Genomic DNA, 19866 nt, shown 5'->3' with positions numbered 1-19866 from the left:
TATCAATTAACAAGTAAATGTTAAAGTATATAAAGCAAAAACTAGGAATAATTTGGCCAAATCACAACAGTAACTGAGTACCAGCTTTCGGAATTTGACAACTAAGTTAACAAGTAATAAACATAGATATAGAAGATTTAAATAACATAATTATCATTTTTCATTTTTACACAAACTGTATCATAGAACTTTGTACTCTTCAAGTGTTTATGAAATGTTATAGAAACTAATTGTTTATGTTACAAAGAATATCATGTATAACTAATAACATTTAATATGAACCAGATACTATTCTAGGCCTTTTACACTATTTTAGGCCTTTAACCGGTTTAATTCTCACAAGAACCTCATGAAGTAGGTACTATTATTATTCCCCAGTTTATAGAGGAAGAAACAAGCAAAGAGAAGTTAACTAACTTGACCAAGGTCACTCAGCTAGTACTGCAGACAAATGATACCCCTCAACAGTCTAGTTCTAGAGCCTGTTCTCTTAACTACTATCTTTTAATGTTTTTAAATTAACAACGCTGAGAACACTGCATAGTCCTAAATCTGTGAAGTGTTGCCAAAGGGGTAATTAGAAGGAAGGTTATAATCGTAATGGCCTTTGTAATTCAGCAAAACTATAAACTAGGTAGCTAGAAGGAAGAAAGCTATGCTAGGAGAATGTCCAAGGGACTTCTAAGCACCTGGGGATGTTCAATTTTGTATGGCTGGTAAGTACCTGGTATTATTAATTTTTCTTGACACTACACATATATGTGTTATACATTCTTCGGTGATATGTATATATTTTACAATGAAAATTTTATTAAAATAATAAAAGACAATTTATACTAAAGAATTTGGATACAAACCGAGTAAATATTAAGGTTTTATAGATGTCTTCCTTCCCTGATTTTGTATGAAATTGAAAGAGATTTAGGAGTCAGAGAGATGGAAATCAAAATATTACCTTTATTATTGATAAAGTTAATTGAAAAATGTAGCCTTCAATCTGCAGCTAAGTGGGCTTGCTATTTCTTACCTCCAGAATAGAACTTAGCAATAGTGATTGGCACAACTAGCCAACTACAGATCTCCTCTGTAGAGGTAAGAACAGACCAGAATGAATGCTTTCTGTAAATGAGCATGCCTAACAAGAGAATTCAGAAGTGACTGAACTGAAATTCCTTCTAATGCATCAGTGAAGGACAAAGGCCAGAAGTGTTCATTTAGTGAAGTTTCTTCTGTAAAGATTCACAAAAAGTGAGGATTCTTTCCCCACTTAACAGTTATGTATGTAGTAATCTATAACAATAAAAGTGTAATATGTTAATTAGACCAGACATCCTTCCAGACAACCTTCTGGACAGAGCTGTGGCGACGGGGGCCAAGCCCCTATAATAAAAGTGGCATTATAGATAAGTGGATAATAGAGTAAGTGTATTAGTGTTTCTGGCTAACTTTTGAAAATACAATTAAATTTCATAACTTTGTAGATTTCATAAAGCTACTTTGTTTTCTATATATGATACTACAATAAAAAGTTTTTAATAAAAGTATGTGTGATATGAACTCACTTTATTAAAATATACACATATTTGTTTACATACAAATACATTTATATGTGAATCTAGAAGGACATACACTAGAATGTTAGCAGTTATTATCTCTGGGTGATGGACATGAAAGTCATATTTACCTTTTTTTTCCCCAAGTGACCATGTCTTCTTACTCAGCTAAAAAGTAATTATTCTGTAAATGTTATATAACCAGTTGCTACTCTTTTGTAGTTAGAATTAAACTAGTAGAAAGAAACTGTTTTTAAATGTATAAAAACTATTTAGGTATATCTGAGATTCAAAAATGCTCAGAACATAGGTATAGGTGGAAATACTTTTTCTAATACTAGTTAACATAGCTTTCTTTAATAATATACAACATACAATTAGAAGGTTATAATAATTTATTATTCCATCTTGTCCATGATTTTATGGATGTGGTTTGAAATTTTCTATTTCTTACATTACTTTATTCAAATGAACAAGTATAATGATCCAAAGTAAAATTACCAATGTTATCTTCAAAGAAGAAACAATTGTAAATCACTCTAACATTTTACATTGCTCATTTATAACATGCACATTCATTTACATAGGAATTATTTTATTAGTGGCCATATAACAGTGTAATTCAACTTAAACTATCAGATAAAGGGGTGGAGGTTAGATAATTTAATATTCAAAGATGATTTCTTTCTATGATCTTTTATTCCATGAACATGGAAATTATTCTGCTTTCAATTCAGCAAAATAGACTAGGTATTTATTCTGTATATGATTTTACTAATACTATTAAAATAAATTCAATAAGATAGAAATGTTATGAAATGTGAATTAATATTCCTACTAATTGAAAACCTTGTTAAACCCCAGCGAGCCTCCATTTTTCATTATGAAAAAAGCTTCTAACAATGAAGTAGTTGCACTTATTAGGTCCAGATCCTGTTTTTATTTTCAGGGGGAAAATTCTTTATTAAATCCCTGTACTTTAAATGAAAGTTTAGCATGTAGGAATATATTATTATGTGGTCACTGGTGAAATAATTGCTATATAAGCCTTTCATTTTTATATCAGCAACTAAGGGTTGGGAGCTTTTTTTTTGTAGACAGTATTATATTTGCTCATTTGAATAAATATAGATAAACAAAAAATTAAAAGAGAATTTCAAAACCCTACTACTCTACCAGCTCTGTGAGAACAGGGCCTGTCATTTTCTCAATTTGTATGATCTTTTCAAATAAGTATATAGAAAATTTTTCTTGGTAAAATGGAATTAGATGATTATAAATACAAAGTTCTGAGGAATATAACATGTTCTTACGTGTTAACCGTAGTAAAGGAATAGTAAACCTTGTTATAACGTGACTAGAGGCCCGATGCACGAAATTCGTGCAAGGGGCTCGGCCCTTGCAGCCCTGCTTGCCCTGGCCTGCCCTTGCAGCCCCAGCTTCGTCTGAAAGGTCATCTGGAAAGATGTCTGGAAGGTTGTTTGGCTGTCCAGTCTAAGTATCATATTACGCTTTTATCATTATAAATTGTCTGGGCTCATGTCAACTGAGAGAATGTTGATCTTCTACTGTTCCAGTTTGGGATGAAGAGAAGGAAGGTGTGGGGATCAGAAAGGATGGTAAGGCTAATTTGGAGCTACCACTAAAGTATAGGTGGTAAGAGTGTGATGCCTAAGGATCTCTTAAGGTGTCTTCATGATCTATTTATTTTTATTTTTATCCACTTCCTGCCATTGTGGTTAAATGTTTTCCCCCCCCTAGACAGTAGATATCTTAGATTTTGCTATGACTAGTTGTGTGTAAACTAAAATATTAGAATTTTGGTTTATAGTAATTTTTACCTTGCTGTCTCTTTATTTAGGCATAATGTCTACTGCTTGGGATTTATATGATTCTTATAATACTCTGGAGCTTGCATCTTTACCAATAAAACAATCTACAGTTGACTCAAGCTGTAGAGGAAGTGTAAAACGATCTATAATTGAGTCGAGCAGTAAAGTCAGTGTACCTTCTAAAGATCAGGATCGAAGAGGGCCAGAGAGTACTACAGAAAAAAGTAAGATTTCAGTTTTTGAATGAGGTTTTTCACATGACATTTTTAATAAATTCTTTTTTTTAGCAGTTACAATATTTTCTTTCTGTATGGAACATGAAAAGTATTTTTGTGTCTATGCTCATGAGGGATATTGGTCTATATCTTCTTTTGTACTTTCTTTGTCTTGTTTTTTGAATCCTAATGTCATAAGTTGCATTAGAAATTTTCCGTTCCCTCCTATTTTCTGGAAGAGGTTGTATAGAATTGGTGTTAATTCTTTAAATGTCTGGTGGAATTCTCCAGTAAAACCATCTGTGGCTGGAGATTTTTTGGGGGAGGCAGAGTCGGGGAGGGATAGAATTTACAATTCAATTTCATTAAATTTGCTGGCTTCTTCAGCTTTATGTTTGGAATATATGTGGCAATAAGAAAACCCAGAGAATTCACAATGGTATCATTCCTTGGATTCTGAGGACTCTATCTAGGTGCTCTACCTTCCTCTTCCAAAGACTTTTAAAGCCTTCTCATGTTATATATATACTAGAGGCCCAGTGCATGAATTTGTGCACGGTGGGGCCCCTCTGGGTGGCCTGCAGGGATAGGGCCGAAACCCACAATCCAACGCCACCTGTAGTTCGTACCTGCCACTCCCGCTCATCCCAGCCCCACTGTGCCTGCTGCAGGCTCACGCCCAGTCAGTCCTGATCGGGAGAGGCTCACACTGCCACAGCAGCGCTCGCCAGCCATGAGCATTGCGTCTGGCACCCTCCCAAGGAGAGTGGCCTGCAGGATCAGGCTAAAACTGGCTCTCCAACATCCCCTGAGGGGTCCTGGATTTCGAGAGGGCACAGGCCAGGCTGAGGAACCCCACCGGAGCACACTTGGGCTGAGAAGGGATCGCAGAAGGGCTCCAGGGCATATCCGGCCCATCTCGCCCAGTCCCAATCAGCTGGACCCCAGCAGCAAGCTCACCTACCCGTTGGAGCATCTGCCCCTGGTGGTCAGTGCACATGATAGTGAGCAGTTGAGCAGCTTTAGCATATCATTAGCATATTACACTTTGATTGGTTGTTCAGTTGTTTTGCCATTTGGTCTATTTGCATATCATCCTTTTATTATATAGGAAATTCCAGGATTTTTAATTGCATTTAGCAGGAGGAACAGGCAAAAATATCTGGGCCATCTTTAGTTAAGCAGGATTTCCCTTTGTTTTTTAAAATAAAAGCCTGCTAAATAGTGTGCTAGGCAGACTAATACTTCCCCCTAAATGTATACATCCCAATACCTGGAACGTGTAAATACCTTACCTTACATGGCAGAAAAGACTTCCCAGATCTGATTAAATAAAGGTCTTCAAAGGAGAAGATGATCTTGCATTATCCGAGTGGGCTCCATCTAGTCCTATGTATGTTAAAATGGAGGACCTTTCCTAGCTGTGATCAGAGAGAGATGCAATGACAGAAGGTCAGAGAGATGTAATATTGCTGACTTTGAAGATGGGGGAAGGATGTGGGTGGGTCCAAAGCTGGAAAAGACAAAGAAACAAATTCTCCTCTAGACTCTTCAGAAAGAGACAAAACCCTATTCACTTATTGGTTTTAGCTCAATGAGAGCTGCATCCAAACCGCTAACCTACAGCACTCTAAGTTTGCATGTTTTTAATCCACTAAGTTTTTGATAATTTACTATAATGTCAATAAAAAATTAACACAGCAGTAGTATAATATTCCTATAAAGCAACAATCAGATTGGACCTTTATCTGAAGACTGATTATCTTGTTTTAATTGGAATAAAAATGTATAGACATGAATGAAAATTTCCTCATGAGGTTATCATTGCTTATCTTTTGAAAGCTAGTATACTTTTGAGTGATTGAGAATTCCAAAATGAGATAATATATGTATATCTTGCATGTGATTGGTACATAAAAATTATTCAACAAATGTCTCCTGAAGTTGTTGAATTCTGGAAGAAAACAAATAGTAATGACAAAATGTCATTTTTTAATATTTAGGATGAATCATCTAATATTATTTGGATTATTTTATCATTACATTATGTTTGCATTTTACAGATAGTGAAGCCAGTTCTATAATGGAAATAGAAAATGCAATTCTGGCTAAAATGCATGATGAAGAAGAAGACCACTCAGAAGCAATATTCAAATCTGAAAAGTTTCACCAGGACTTATTTTTTATGGAACGAGTTCTAATGGAGAATGTATTTCAGCCCAAACTTGCAGCTTATCGTCAGCTTCCTATTTTAAAAGGTATTTTAAAAATAAAATTTAAACAAACTCAACTATTTTTAAAAATTAAATGGTGTTATTACTACTAAGTTTAATATCAGCTGGGTTATCACTTATCAGAAGATGTGTTTATATAGCTTTCAGCCCTAAACATGCAAGTAACAGAACTCAGACTAAAGGGCCCACAGCAAGTCATAGTTCCTTAGATTTAAAAACTCATAAGCATTTGTGGCTCCCTTTGCCCTGCATTAGATATTCTCTCATATTCAAATTTCTTTTTCCATTGCCTTTTATACCTCCCAGGTTCTGGCTTTTATGACCTCTTCCTAGTTTTATTGCAGGGTCTTTCTTCCTATTCTCATTGCTACAAATTCCATCTCACATGTTCTCAAATATTTGGAAGGATTTTAGAGATTATCTAATTCAACCTTTCAATACTTGAATGAACAAAATAAAGGCTACAGGAACTTTATAAGGTTACATAGTCTATGACAAAGCTAGGCCTTCAACCAAGATCTTTTGATTCCATTCCAATTGTTTTTTCTTTCTACCATTCTGACATGCTGATGTATCATAAACACAGGTTTGAACATGGAATTTAACTGCTAAAAAACTTCAGAACTGTCCCATGGTCTAGCATAAATTACAAACTTCATATGTATCATACAAAGATACTTGCAATATGGCCACAGATTATTTCATCTCATGGTATGACTTTGGAGACCCTAAACGTTAGCCATTTAATACTTACCTGACAATTTGCAAACAAAACCTGAACATTCCTGCCTTACCTTAGTTGTACTTTGTTTGTCAGTCCACCCTTGTATCCATCACATCTTTGCCTATTGTATTCCCATCTTTCTAACTGCTTCATGAAATCTTTCTTGCTCTTTCAAGTCAAAATCAAATTTCTATATGCCTACATCAAAAAGTCAGGTTACAAAATAGCATGTGTGAGAAATGTTCGTAAACCTTTTGCTTACATATATCCAAGAATATTAAAAAACTATGTCCTTTCTCTCATATCAGGTTGATACTTAACATTTTCAAAACATACATAAACTTTTAATCCTATGTTTAAAGAGTTATAAGGTTGAAATTTACTTTATGCGGTGCATTTTGACATTTTAAAAACAAAACTGTTGATAGATCACTTCTTTAAATATACCTAAGAAATAAAAATACCATAGAAAAATTTTTAATGAGGTAAGATTTACACACAATGAAATACACATATTTTAACTGTGTAGTTTGATACATTTTGAAAATATATAAGCCTGTGTAACTAATACCCTAATAGAATAGAGAATATATCCATCAATCCCCAAAATTCCATTTGACCCAGTGATCCCACTTCTAGGAATATACCCCAAGAAACCAGAAATACCAATTAGAAAGGATATATGCACCCCTATGTTCATAGCAGCACAATTTACCATAGCTAAGATTTGGAAACAGCTTAAGTGCCCATCAGCAAATGAGTGGATTAGAAAACTGTGGTACATCTATGCAATGGAATACTATGCTGTGGTAAAAAAGAAGGAATTCTTACCATTTGCAACAGTATAGATGGAGCCAGAGAGCATTACGCTAAGTGAAATAAGCCAGTCAGAGAAAGATAAATATCACATGATCTCACTCATTTGTGGAATATAATGAACAACATAAACTGATAAATAAAAACAGCTCTAGAGACAGTAAAGATTCAACAACAAAAAAACCTCAGAGGGAAGGCAGGGGAGGGTGGGGGTAAGGGGGAGAGATTAACCAAAGGACTTGTATGCATGCATATAGGCCTAACCAATGGACACAGACACCAGGGGGGTGAGGGCATGAGTGGGGGACAGTGGGGGGGGGCAATGGGACGATAAGGACACATATGTAATACCTTAATCAATAAAGAAATAAAAAGTTCCCTTGTGTGGTTTTCCAGTTACAGTTTATCTCCTCTCCCCCATAGAAAGCATTCACCTGATTTCTCTCACTACTGATTAGCTGTTTTGGTATATCATATAAGTGGGTTCCTATAGTAAGTATTCTTTGGTGTCGGGCTTTTTTCATTCAACATAATGTTTTTGAGATTCATCTAGGTTGATGCGTATATAAGTAGTTTATTTTTTTCCCAAGTACTGTTCCATTTTATGAAAACACCATCATGATATGTATATTCATTCATCTGTTGATGGGTACCTAGACTGTTTCCAGTTTTGAACTCTTATGGGTAAAGCTGCTATGATCATTGTTGTGTGTATTTTTGTGGACATGTTTTCATTTCTCTTGGGTAATTACCTAGAGATGAAATTGTTGGATCATTGGGTAGAATTATGTTTAATTTTTTTTAGAAACTGAAAAATACCTTCCCACAGTACTTGTACCATCTTACAACCCACAAGCAATATAAGAGTACCAGTTGCATTATATTCTTGATAACACCTGATGTTGGCAATCTTTTTAATGCCCTAAAGATAGTCATATTAAGTACTTTTCTTGTGCTTTTTTTTGGGTCATTTGTATATCTTATTTTGTGTTATGTTTGATCAAGTCCTTTGCCTACTTTAAAAATTTTTATTAATATATTTTTACTTTCAATTTTATTCTGTGCCTACTCGTGGAATCTAACTGTGACTGCCTGGTTCATCGGTCAGTGCTTAACCACTGAGCCACACCGGCTAAGCATATTTTCTGCCCACTTTAAAATTGAGGTTTTTATTAAAATCAAGTTGTCAGAACGTATTTTTCTATGTTTTGGATACAAGCTCTTCCCCCCCCCTCCCCCTTTAAGAGAGAAAGGAAGGGAGAGGTGTGGGAGAGAGAGACACAGACACATTGATGTGAGAGTGAGACACTGATCTGTTGCCTCCTGCACACATCAAACCTGCAGTCTGGGTATGTGCCCTGACTGGGAATCAAACCTGCCACTTATTGGTGCAGAGGACAATGCTCCAACCAACTGAGCCACACTGGCTAGGCTGGATACAAGCTCTTTGAAAGATACATGTATTGCAGCTATCTTCTCTAAGCCTATGGCTTGCCAATATATTTGTCTTTTGATGAATTTTTTTTATTTCGATGAGGTCTTCTCTTTCAGATTTTCTTTTGTAGTTAATGTTTTTCATGTCCTCTCCAAGAAATCTTTGCCTGTCCCAAGTTTGCAAATATCTTTAACTTGTTCCTGGACTTAGAGGGCAAGATTCAATATTTCACTGTTAAATTTGAATTAAAGTTGTTTGTAGATGCACTTTATTGATTTGAGGAAATTTCCTTCTCTTTCTAGTTTGCAAGACATTTTTAAAGATAAGTGGGTGTTGGATTTTGTCCAAATTTTTTTCTAATTCATTAAAGTGATTATATAAATTTTCTACTTTAATTTGTCAATGTAGCCAGTTACATTGCTTGATTTCAAATGCTAAAACAAATTGAATCCCTATGGTTAAGCCTCACTTGGTTATGTTGTATTATCCTTTTTTATATGTTGGTATATTCGATTTTAAAATATTCTCTTAAGAATTTTGCACTGAGTTCATGTAGCATATTTCTTTTGCAATGTTTTCCTCCTGTAAATCCCTTGATGAGTTTTTGTATCAGTGTTATGATAGACATATAAAATGAGTTTTGGAAGTCTTCTCTCATTCTCTATATTCCAAAAAAATGTGTATTGCTTCTTCTTTAATTGCTTGATAAAATTTACCAGTGAACCCATCTGGAACGTAATTTTTTTTGACAGATATGGGGTTATTCAGATATTCTTTTCCTATCTGTGTCAGTTTTGGTAAATTGTGTTTATGTGGTTGAAGTTATTTGCATAAAGCTATTAATAATATTCTCTCCTCAAATTCTATCTAATATTAGTAGCTGTAGACTTTATAGTGATATCATCTATTTAATTTTTTATATTCATTTGTGAATTCTCTTCTCCTTTTTTATTAGTCTAGTTGTCCAGTTTTTTAAGATAGAAAGTTTGTCATTGATTTCACATATTTTTTCTTATCTAAGACAGGCATTTTACATTATAAATTTACCTGTAAGTACTATATTAGCTATATCCCACAAATTTTGATATCTTGTGTTTTCATTATTATTCAGTTAACTTTTTATTTCTTATGTGGGTTTTCTTGACCAATAGGTTAGTTTGAGGTGTGTCTTTTTATTTTTAAGTTTTTAGTGATTTTTAAACTACGCTTTCTTTTTAAAAAATTCTCATTTGAGGATATTTTTCCATTGGTTTTTGAGAGCGTGAAAGAGAGTGGGAAAGACAGAAATATCGATGTGAGAGAAACACATTGATTGGTGCCTCTTACATGAGTCCCAACCAGGGCCTGGGCTGGGGAGGAGTCTACAATCAAGGTACATGCCCTTGACCGGAATCAAACCTAGGACCCTTTGGTATGCAGGCTGATGCTCTATCCACTGAGCAAAACTGGCTAGAGCTAAACTATTTTTTCTTATTGAATTCTAATTTAACATTCTGTGGTGGTCAGGGAACATATTCCATATGATTTCTATCCTTTGAAATTTATCAAAACTTGTTTTATGGCCCAGCATATGGTGACTGTTTTATACTCAAGAAGATTTTATATTCTGTTGTTATTTGGTATGGTATTTTTAAAATGTTAATTTTGTCAAATTGTTGATAGTATTTTCAATTTTTATCTTTATTGACTTTAAAAAAATATTTTTTATTGTTGATAGTATTACAGATGTCTCCCATCCTCCCCTTTATTTATTGAAGTTTTGTTGACCCTTTCTATCAATTAATGTGAGAGTAATATTTCAATCTCTAGTTAGGATTATAAATTTGTTTATATTTCCCTTTAAGTTTATTAATTTTGCTCTACATATTTGAGAGCTTTGTTATCAGGTACATTCAATCTTAAAAGTATTCTGCCTTATGGATGCTACCCTTTTTACAAATCATTATTTATACTTTCATGATTAGGAAATGCCCATACTTATTCTGGTAATACTGTCTTGAAGCCTAATTTGTATAACATTACTATAGCCTCACTAACTTTCTTATCCTTATTATTTGCATTATCCTTATTCCTTTTACTTATAACATTTTTATTTTTATGTTTAACCTGTGTCTACTATAAACAATATATAGTTTGGTCTTTATTTTGTTGCTCAGTCTAACATTCTGCCTTTGTGCATTTTTATCTGTGCCTCCTCAGCTAGACTGCTGTGTTCTGCTCCACTCACGTCCCAGCACGTGGTGAGATAACGGTCCCAGGCTGACAGTATGCTTGGCCCTGGTGTTCACAGCTGTGCAATGCCTATTGTTTAATGCCTGAAAACAGTTACCTCATATTTCATGTACAGTTTTATATTCATTTGTGGCAGGAGGGCAAGTTTAAGACAGTCTGCCCATAACAACTGGAAGCTTATCACAGCCATGTGGAACCCATCATTGACCATTTTCAAAAGATGAAACAGTACTTTTACTTTTGGTTATGATGTAGATAATTATGAGACCACAGGGCATAGGGTGAATTGTAGCTAAGTATGTAGTTTTGCTACTTGATGACACACAGATATAGATGAGAGTTCAGAGAGTCTGAGATGACTGGAATTGGTGGGATAAAGAATCAGGCAGGAGGAAGCTATGAAGAGGAAAAAAATGCATAAATCTACCATAGAGTCTTTGCCTGATACAAAAACTGTGCATGTTGGGGTAAAATTGCGGAAAGTAAAGAACAACCACCAGGAGCTAGAAAATGAACAAGTGTCAGAGTCTACTCTGGTCTGGGAGACATTTGAGTTCTGACTGGCCAGAGGTAGAGACCTTATTGCACACTAGGGGTGCTCAGTGTTGATAGTAGATAGAGATGCTGTTTGGAGCTTTTGGCAGGGTCCTATAGATTAGAAGAAGACAATCGTATTTTTTAAAAAATATATACTTATTATTGATTTCAGAGAGGGAGAGGGAGAAAGAGAGAGAGAGAGAAGCATCAATGATGAGAGTGAATCATTGATAGGTTGCCTCCTGCATGCCCCACAATGGGGATTTTGCTGGAAATCCAGGCATATGCCCTAACCAGCAATAGAATCCATGACCTCCTGTTTCATAGGTAGATGCTCAACCACTAAGTTACACTGGCCAGGTGATAATCTTTTTATTTGATTTAATTTTAGAACCCAAACCTGAAGGGCATAAAGACCTTTCAGAAGGTAAAAAACGTGAAGAGGTAGAAGAGAAGAAGGAAGAGGATGAAGAAATAGAAATAGGTGAAGAACAATCAACAATACCAGCCAATTTGGAACGACTTTGGTCCTTTTCCTGTGACTTAACCAAAGGCCTTAATGTGAGCAGCCTTGCCTGGAATAAAACAAATCCAGTAAGTTATCTAATATTTTAACAATTCCATCTCTAGCATTTAAGGGAAATTGTCAAGTCCTAATGAATATTTTTTTTATATTAGGCAAGTATTTAAATAAACAACCCCTAGTTTTAAAATGCCTCTAAAGAAAATTCATGTTTCAAAATGAAAAATGCATATAATTATGAAAATTTTTTTCTCCTTTAATACAAATACATTATCATTTTTATCTTTATATATATCTATATTGATTGTTTGTTTGATTTCAGAGAGGAAGGGAGAGGGAGAGAGAGATAGAAACATCAATGATGAGAGAGAATCATTGATTGGCTGCCTCCTGCGCGCTCCCTACTGGGGATTGAGCCTGCAACCTGGGCATGTGTCCTTGATGGGAATCAAACCTGGGAACCTTCTGTCCTGACGCCGTCGCTCTATCTACTAAGCCAAACCAGTTAGGGCACCATTTTTATCTTAATAGACGTACTTGAGACACTCCCTGAATCCGTATCAGATATTAAGAAATGAAGCAGAATATAGTATATATTTGATTTATTTCAACATTTACTAAACTCAGGTATCCAGATTTGTATTTGTATTTTACTTGTATTAATACAAAAACTCTGTGAGTTAGGTTTCATGATGTTGTTGAGGAAATTGAAGCACAGAAAGGATAAACAACTTGCCCAAAGTTGTACAATGTAGGTAAAACAGCTGGAGTTCAAACCCAAACATCTACCTCCAGGTTTCTTGCTTTTAAATACTAATTGCTAAAAATCATCCTGAGAAAGACCATTCATTCATTAAATGAATCATCAAATTGGGGGATGGCTCGTTTGCTTGTAAAAAAGAGATGATTATAGAGTAATGAGACTTATTTTCTCTTGGGGTTTATAAACTGCTTCTGAAGACATGATTCTCACCTCGTTATTCCAAAACGCTTTTATGTAATGGCAATAAGTATTTAGTGTATTTTTAAAGTGATAAAAACTAATTCATTGGTTTAAGTTGTATTGTATTATGTATGGTTAAGAATTAGCCTTATTATTTTATTGCCACGTCATTTAAGATGCTATGTGCAAATATGATAGTTGTTATGGTTATTAAAAAACAGAAGTTCTATAATCATTTTTGTTGAAGACTAAATAACACTGTAAAATGTATATATTTTTATTGATTTCCGAGAGGAAGGAAGAGGGAGAGAAAGATAGAAACTTCAATAATAAGAGAGAATCATTGATCGGCTGCCTCCTGCACGCCCACCACTGGGTATCGAGCCTGCAACTTGAGCATTTGCCCTGACCAGGAATGGAACCATGAACCCCTGGTTCATAGTTCAACATTCAGCCACTTAGCTACACTGGCTGGGATGTATAAGATTCTTAATAAAATAAAATCCTTTTAATTTGGATTTGTCATTGTAACACTATACTTGAGAACATCTCATAGATAAGTGAGATTCAATAAATCAGTAATAACTGTAATAAACACATATGAATTCTGTTTGGAAACTGAATACACTAACATTTTATTTTTATTTTATTTTATTGAATTTATTGTGGTGACAATGATTTATAAAATTATATAGACTTCAAGTGTACAATTCTATAATACATTATTCTGTATATTGTATTGTTTGTTCACCACCCCAATCAAATCTCTTTATCACCATTCACCCCTCTTTACCTTTTCTACCTCCCTCCACCCCCCATTTTCTCATATTGTTTTTTCTTAACCTCTTCACCTTTTTCACCCAGGCCTCTCCCACCAATTCACAACCCCCATCCCCTCTGACAGCATTCAGTCTGTTCTTCGTATCTATGAATCTGTTTCTGTTTTTTGTTTTATGTATTTTGATCATTAGATTTCACATATAAGTAAAATCATATGGTACTTGTCTTTTCCTGACTGGCTTATTTCACTTGGCATAATACTCGCCAGGTCCATCCATGCTGTTGCAAAGGGTAAGCCTTCCTTCTTTTTTATGGCCAACTCGTACTCCATTGTGTAAATGTACCACAGCTTTTTAATCCACTCATCTACTGATGGACACATGGGCTGCTTCCAAATCTTGGCTTTTGTAAATAATACTGCAGTGAACATAAAGGTGCATATATTCTTTCAAATCAGTGTTTCAAGTTTATTTGGACACATTCCCAGGAGTGAATTGCAGGGTCATGTGGGGGTCTGATTTTTTACTTTTTTGAGGAAACTTCAGACTGCTTTCCATAGTGGCTGCACCAATCCGCATTCCCACCATCAGTGTGCAAAGGTTTCCTTTTCTCCACATCCTCGCCAGCACTTGTTTGCTGATTTATTGATGACAGCCATTCTGACAGGTTTAAGGTGATTTCTCATTGTGGTTATAATCTGCAATTATATCTCTGATGATTATATTGATGCTGAGCATCTTTTCATATGTCCATTGATCATCTGTATGTCCTCTTTGGAGAAGTGTATATTAAGCTCATTTGCCCATTTTTTAATTGGATTGTCTGTATTTTTGGTCTTGAGTTTTAGAAGTTCTTTACAAATTTTGAATATTAATCCTTTGTCAGATGTATCATTGGTGAATATGTTCTCCTATTCGGTGGGTTGTCTTCATTTTACAAGAGTGAAAGATCGATTGGCTGCCTCTTGTGCGCCCCCTACTGGGGATCGAGCCTGCAACCTGCGCATGTGCCCTGACCAGAAATCAACTGGCAACCGTTTGGTGCATGGGATGTACCCAACCAACTTAGCCACACTGGCCAGGGCAATCATTAACTTTTGTCTATTTATTTATTTTTATTTTTCTTTTGGAGATCCCTTTTTTTTTTTTTATTGCTTAAAGTATTACAAAGTGTCTATTTATACTTACATAAGCATGTCTTGAAATGACCTGCTTTACTCATCAACTCAGGCTGCCATCATAAAATATAGGCTGGGTGGCGTAAATAATAGAAAAATTTGTTTTCTCACAATTCTGGATCTTAGGAAGTCCAGAATCAAGGTGCCAGCTGATGTGTTCCTGGGAAGCCTCTCTTCCTGACTTGCAGATGTCTGTGTCCTCATATGGTAGAGAGGGCTCTGCTGTGTCTTTCTCGTTATAAAGGCCATTGATTTTACAAGATTAGGACCCCACCCTTATGACCTCATGTAACCTTAATTGCCTCCTAAAAGCCCTGTCCTTAAATATAATCACATTGGGGATTATGAATTTTACATATGAATTTTGAGGGGGGAGACACATCATATTATGATACCTGTCTTTACCTTAAATATCTTTATTTTACACTTAGTATGATTTGGTCATTCTAAAAAACCCAAGGGATATTATAATGTAATAATGCAGTTTTGGAAGATTATCTTAATACTAGAGGCCTGATGTGCAAAAATTCGTGCAAGAGTAGACCTTCCTTCCCCTGGCTGCCAGCACCAGCTTCCCTCTGGCACCTGAGACTTGGGCTTCCCTTCTCTGGCCCGCCAGCAAGCACCCAGGACCTGTGCTGGCTTCCCTCCGGCCCCAGCTTCATCAGGAAGGACATCCGGAATGACATCTGGAAGACGTCCAGTCTAATTAGCATATTATCCTTTTATTATCATAGATGTAAAGGAACTTGTTAGCAATTTATTCTTTGAGGGTACTTATTGTTTAATCTGAAAATTTGATTATCATTATAATTTTGCTTAGGAAGATGAAGGTGTAAAGTAAAATAGAGGGTATACTAGTATTTAGAAAAAGTCTTAATTGAAATGTTTTATCACTATTATAAACACAGTTCATTAATATGCATCTTTGTACATTTGCAAATATTTATATGTCACCCTCTCTTATATTAAATGCAATTTTCTGATTTTCAGGACCTTTTGGCTGTTGGCTATGGGCATTTTGGATTTAAAGAGCAAAAAAAAGGATTGGCTTGCTGCTGGTCAATAAAGAATCCCATGGTAACCCAAACAGGATGAAGACCCATTTTTATTTAATTAAATGTTGACATGATTATAAAGCAGATAGTTGTTCAAGCAAGACATTTTTTTTTTGGTTTAAGTACATAATAATTAAAATTTGTTCTTTTTGATATAGGTTAAAGTAAATTCATTTACAAGTTCATTCAATAAATATTTATTGAGCATATACCATGTACTGTTATATCTGTTGATCCAGAGTTGGACCATTATTGTTTATCATGGCTAATTACAAAGAATGAATTTGCAAAAAAAAAAATCCTTTGAAAATTACATTTCATTTAATACTGGGTTGTTTCTTAATATATGAATAACTCCTTATCACCCTATAAGATAGATTTCTGTTATCCTCAACTGATATAAAATAGGTTAATATGACCATCTTATTGCCATGAACTTTTCAAAGAGAATAAATAAGAATCAACCATTTGTGTGTGTGCATGTGTGTGTGTGCTAAATAGCCCCAGTCAATTTGTTACTTTATAGCTTTACATTTAGTTTTAATTCACAACTGAAATGTAAAGTAAAAAACTTAGAAAAGGATCAGAAGATCATATGAAAATAGGGTTTTTATAAATAGTCCCACTTTTGTTAGAAAGATGGGTTTATATAGCATAAAAGAAAGGAAGAAGCAATTTTAGACAGGTAGAAGGATTGATATAAGATTCATCATCAGTAGGCTGTCTTCTTTTCCAATAGGGTGTTAAAAACAAGAAAGTATTTAGATTAGACATTGAAACAAACCAATAAAATGCTTGACAAAATTTTAGGAAAGTACCTTAGTGAGTTTGGAGCAGATAGGAACACATATGTTAGATCATTTGTTTGGAGCCCATTATTGTTTCTTTAAGAATGTAGTCCTATATTGATCAAACAAATAGTATTGAAAAGTTGCCAATATATGGTCATTATTGTAGAAGCCCATCTTATATTTCTTAAAATTATTGAGCTCTGAGAATTCATCAAAGGGAGGGAAAGGAGGTTTTGTTCTCATCTGTACTGCAACTTAGGAAAAGTAACTTAATGTAGACTAACTCTTCTCACATCCCCATTGGCACTAGACTACACTTTAGCCATCATCAGACCCTACCTACTGTGGTGTACAAAACCAAGTTTAACACGTAATATAGTATTTTTGTTTCAGTGGCCAGAACGTATTTATCAGAGTCCATATGGAGTTACTGCTGTGGATTTTTCCATTGGAACACCTAATCTTTTAGCAGTTGGCTATTACAATGGCACCATTGCAGTTTATAATGTACAGAGCAACGTTAATGTTCCAGTTCTGGATAGCAGGTGAGGATCCAAGAATTAGATAAATGTAGAATATATGCTTATTTAGAGAGAAGTAAAAATTTAATGTTATTTGGTCTTGAATGAATGTTTACATTGTTACTGAGAATGGTAACATCATTTTTCAAACATTTAATAATTTCTCCTATTTTCTCTCCAGCTGGAATGCTTTGCCCTAATATCTCCTTTATCTTCTCTGCCCACCTCACCAACAAATTTCCTTTGGCTTGAAAGTTTTATGCTTATTCTTTTTTAAAGAAAAATTTTCTCAATTTTATTGAGGTATAACTGAAAAATTGTATATATTTAGGTTGTACACTCTGATTTTTTAAAGGTGTACAATGCGATGATTGAATATTTGTATACATTGTGAAATGACCACAATCAAATTAATTAACACATCCATCTCCTCACATAGTTACTATTTTTTGCATGTGTGGTGAGAAAACTTAAGGTTACTCTATTAGCAAACTTCAAGTATACAATACAGTATCATTAACTATAACCACCATGCTATATATTAGATTTCCAGAAATGACTCATCTTATAACTGGAAGTTTGTATCCTTGATTGCTGTGGTACCACCTCCTCAAGGAAACATTCTCATTTCTTTCTTTGGTGCATGCTATACACAACTTTATCACAGCACACATCATGCTGTATATAAATTGTTTATGTATATATCATTCTCCTGAGTAGGCTGTAAGCTCTTTGAGAGCAAACATTAAGTCTTGTTTATCTTTGCATGCTCAATACATCCATCACATGATATCAGATATGTAACAGGATTACAGTGTGTAAGAATGAATGAATGGCCCTAACCGGTTTGGCTCAGTGGGTAGAGCATCGGCCTGCAGACTGAAGAGTCCCAGGTTCGATTCCGGCCAAGGGCATGTACCTTGCTTGCGGGCACATCCCCAGTGGGGAGTGTGCAGGAGGCAGCTGAATCAATGTTTCTCTCTCATCGATGTTTCTAACTCTCTACCCCTCTCTCTTCCTCTCTGTAAAAATCAATAATATATATTTTTTTAAAAGAAAAAGAATGAATGTATGAATATAAACAAACAGTGCAATATACAGATGATGTATTATAGAATTGTACACTTGAAACCTATTTAATTTTATTAACCAATGTCAGCCCAATAAGTTTAATGAAAAAGAAATAGATACAGAACTCTTAAAAGGAAAAAAAAATGAATAAATAAATGAGTCATATTGAGAAAACAAAAAAGTTAAAGGGGGAGGAGGATATTGAATATACTAGGTTTTTGTAATAGACCATATATCAATGGGGCAAAAATGAGATAGAATATTTATATTAGTTTTGAGTAAACTTTGCTGGAACTGAATGGAAATAGGCATTAAAACAGAAGTACTTATGCTTAACTTTGAAATTATTTGCATAGTTTTGTAAGTGGGGGCTTTTCTGCTTATTTCCAGGAAGAGGGTCCATAAATTTTACCATAAAATCAAAGATATCTATGATTTTTAAAAGATTCAGAACTATTATTTTGGAGAGTTCACATTAAAAAAAATCAAGGGATTCAGTACTAGGAACAGAGCAGTCAGTAATCTGACGAGTGATTTTAAAATTCACTGAGAAGTGAATAAAACTTAACCAACTTATTCATTTCAACTACGAAAAATCCTTATAAAGATAAAGATACTTGCCGAGACCGGTTTGGCTCAGTGGATAGAGCGTCGGCCTGCGGACTCAGGGGTCCCGGGTTCGATTCCGGTCGAGGGCATGTGCCTGGGTTGCGGGCACATCCCCAGTGGGAGATGTGCAGGAGGCGGCTGGTCGATGTTTCTCTCTCATCGATGTTTCTGACTCTCTGTCTCTCTCCCTTCCTCTCTGTAAAAAATCAATAAAATATATTTTAAAAAAAAGATAAAGATACTTATCTTTCATATTCAATATGTATAAAATAAGCTAAATTTAAACAATTTAACTAGGAAAAAATAAAAGGAATAGAATAAGTGAAATACATTTTTAAAAGAAAGGAAATAATTTGCTTTTGTATTTGTTATGAGAACCAATAGAATTAATGTAGTAACAATTTTCTTTTTAAGAAATAGAAAAATGGCAGTGAATATTAGGTGTCAAAGTGATTATTTTTCCTGTTTTTCAAAATATTTAAATTAAAAATCCAGTTTTCAACAATAAAAGCACTCTATAAGTAGGTTATAGTGCTCTATTGTGTTGTCCTTATCACTTGTACTCTAAGTCTTTTCTTAATTAATTAATTATTTATTTTTTAATTAAATCTTTATTGTTCAGATTATTACATTAGTTACTCTTTTTTCCCACCATAACTCCCCTCCACCCAGTTCCCACCCCTCCCTCCACCCTCACTCCCCACCCACTGTCCTCATCCATAGGTGCACGATTATTGTCCAATCTCTTCCCTCATCTCCACACCCCTTTCCTCCTGCCCAAGAATAGTCAGTCCATTCCCTTTCTATGTCCCTGC

The 19866-nt window shown here is 34.7% G+C and overlaps 1 protein-coding gene across 1 annotated transcript in view; it reads left to right on the top strand.

Moving 5' to 3' along the window:
• WDR78 (WD repeat domain 78) overlaps window positions 1–19866 on the top strand; it is a 51227-nt gene that overhangs the window by 15828 nt on the left and 15533 nt on the right. The window contains 6 exon segments of the mRNA XM_015566006.1: window positions 2503–2551; window positions 3415–3609; window positions 5664–5858; window positions 11970–12172; window positions 15995–16081; window positions 17244–17395. Of these exon segments, the coding sequence (XP_015421492.1) occupies window positions 2503–2551; window positions 3415–3609; window positions 5664–5858; window positions 11970–12172; window positions 15995–16081; window positions 17244–17395 (881 nt within the window).

This window comes from Myotis davidii, unplaced genomic scaffold (genome assembly GCF_000327345.1).
Source record: "Myotis davidii unplaced genomic scaffold, ASM32734v1 scaffold122, whole genome shotgun sequence".
Lineage (NCBI taxonomy): Eukaryota > Metazoa > Chordata > Mammalia > Chiroptera > Vespertilionidae > Myotis > Myotis davidii.
This window is presented reverse-complemented; position numbering and strand designations above follow the sequence as displayed.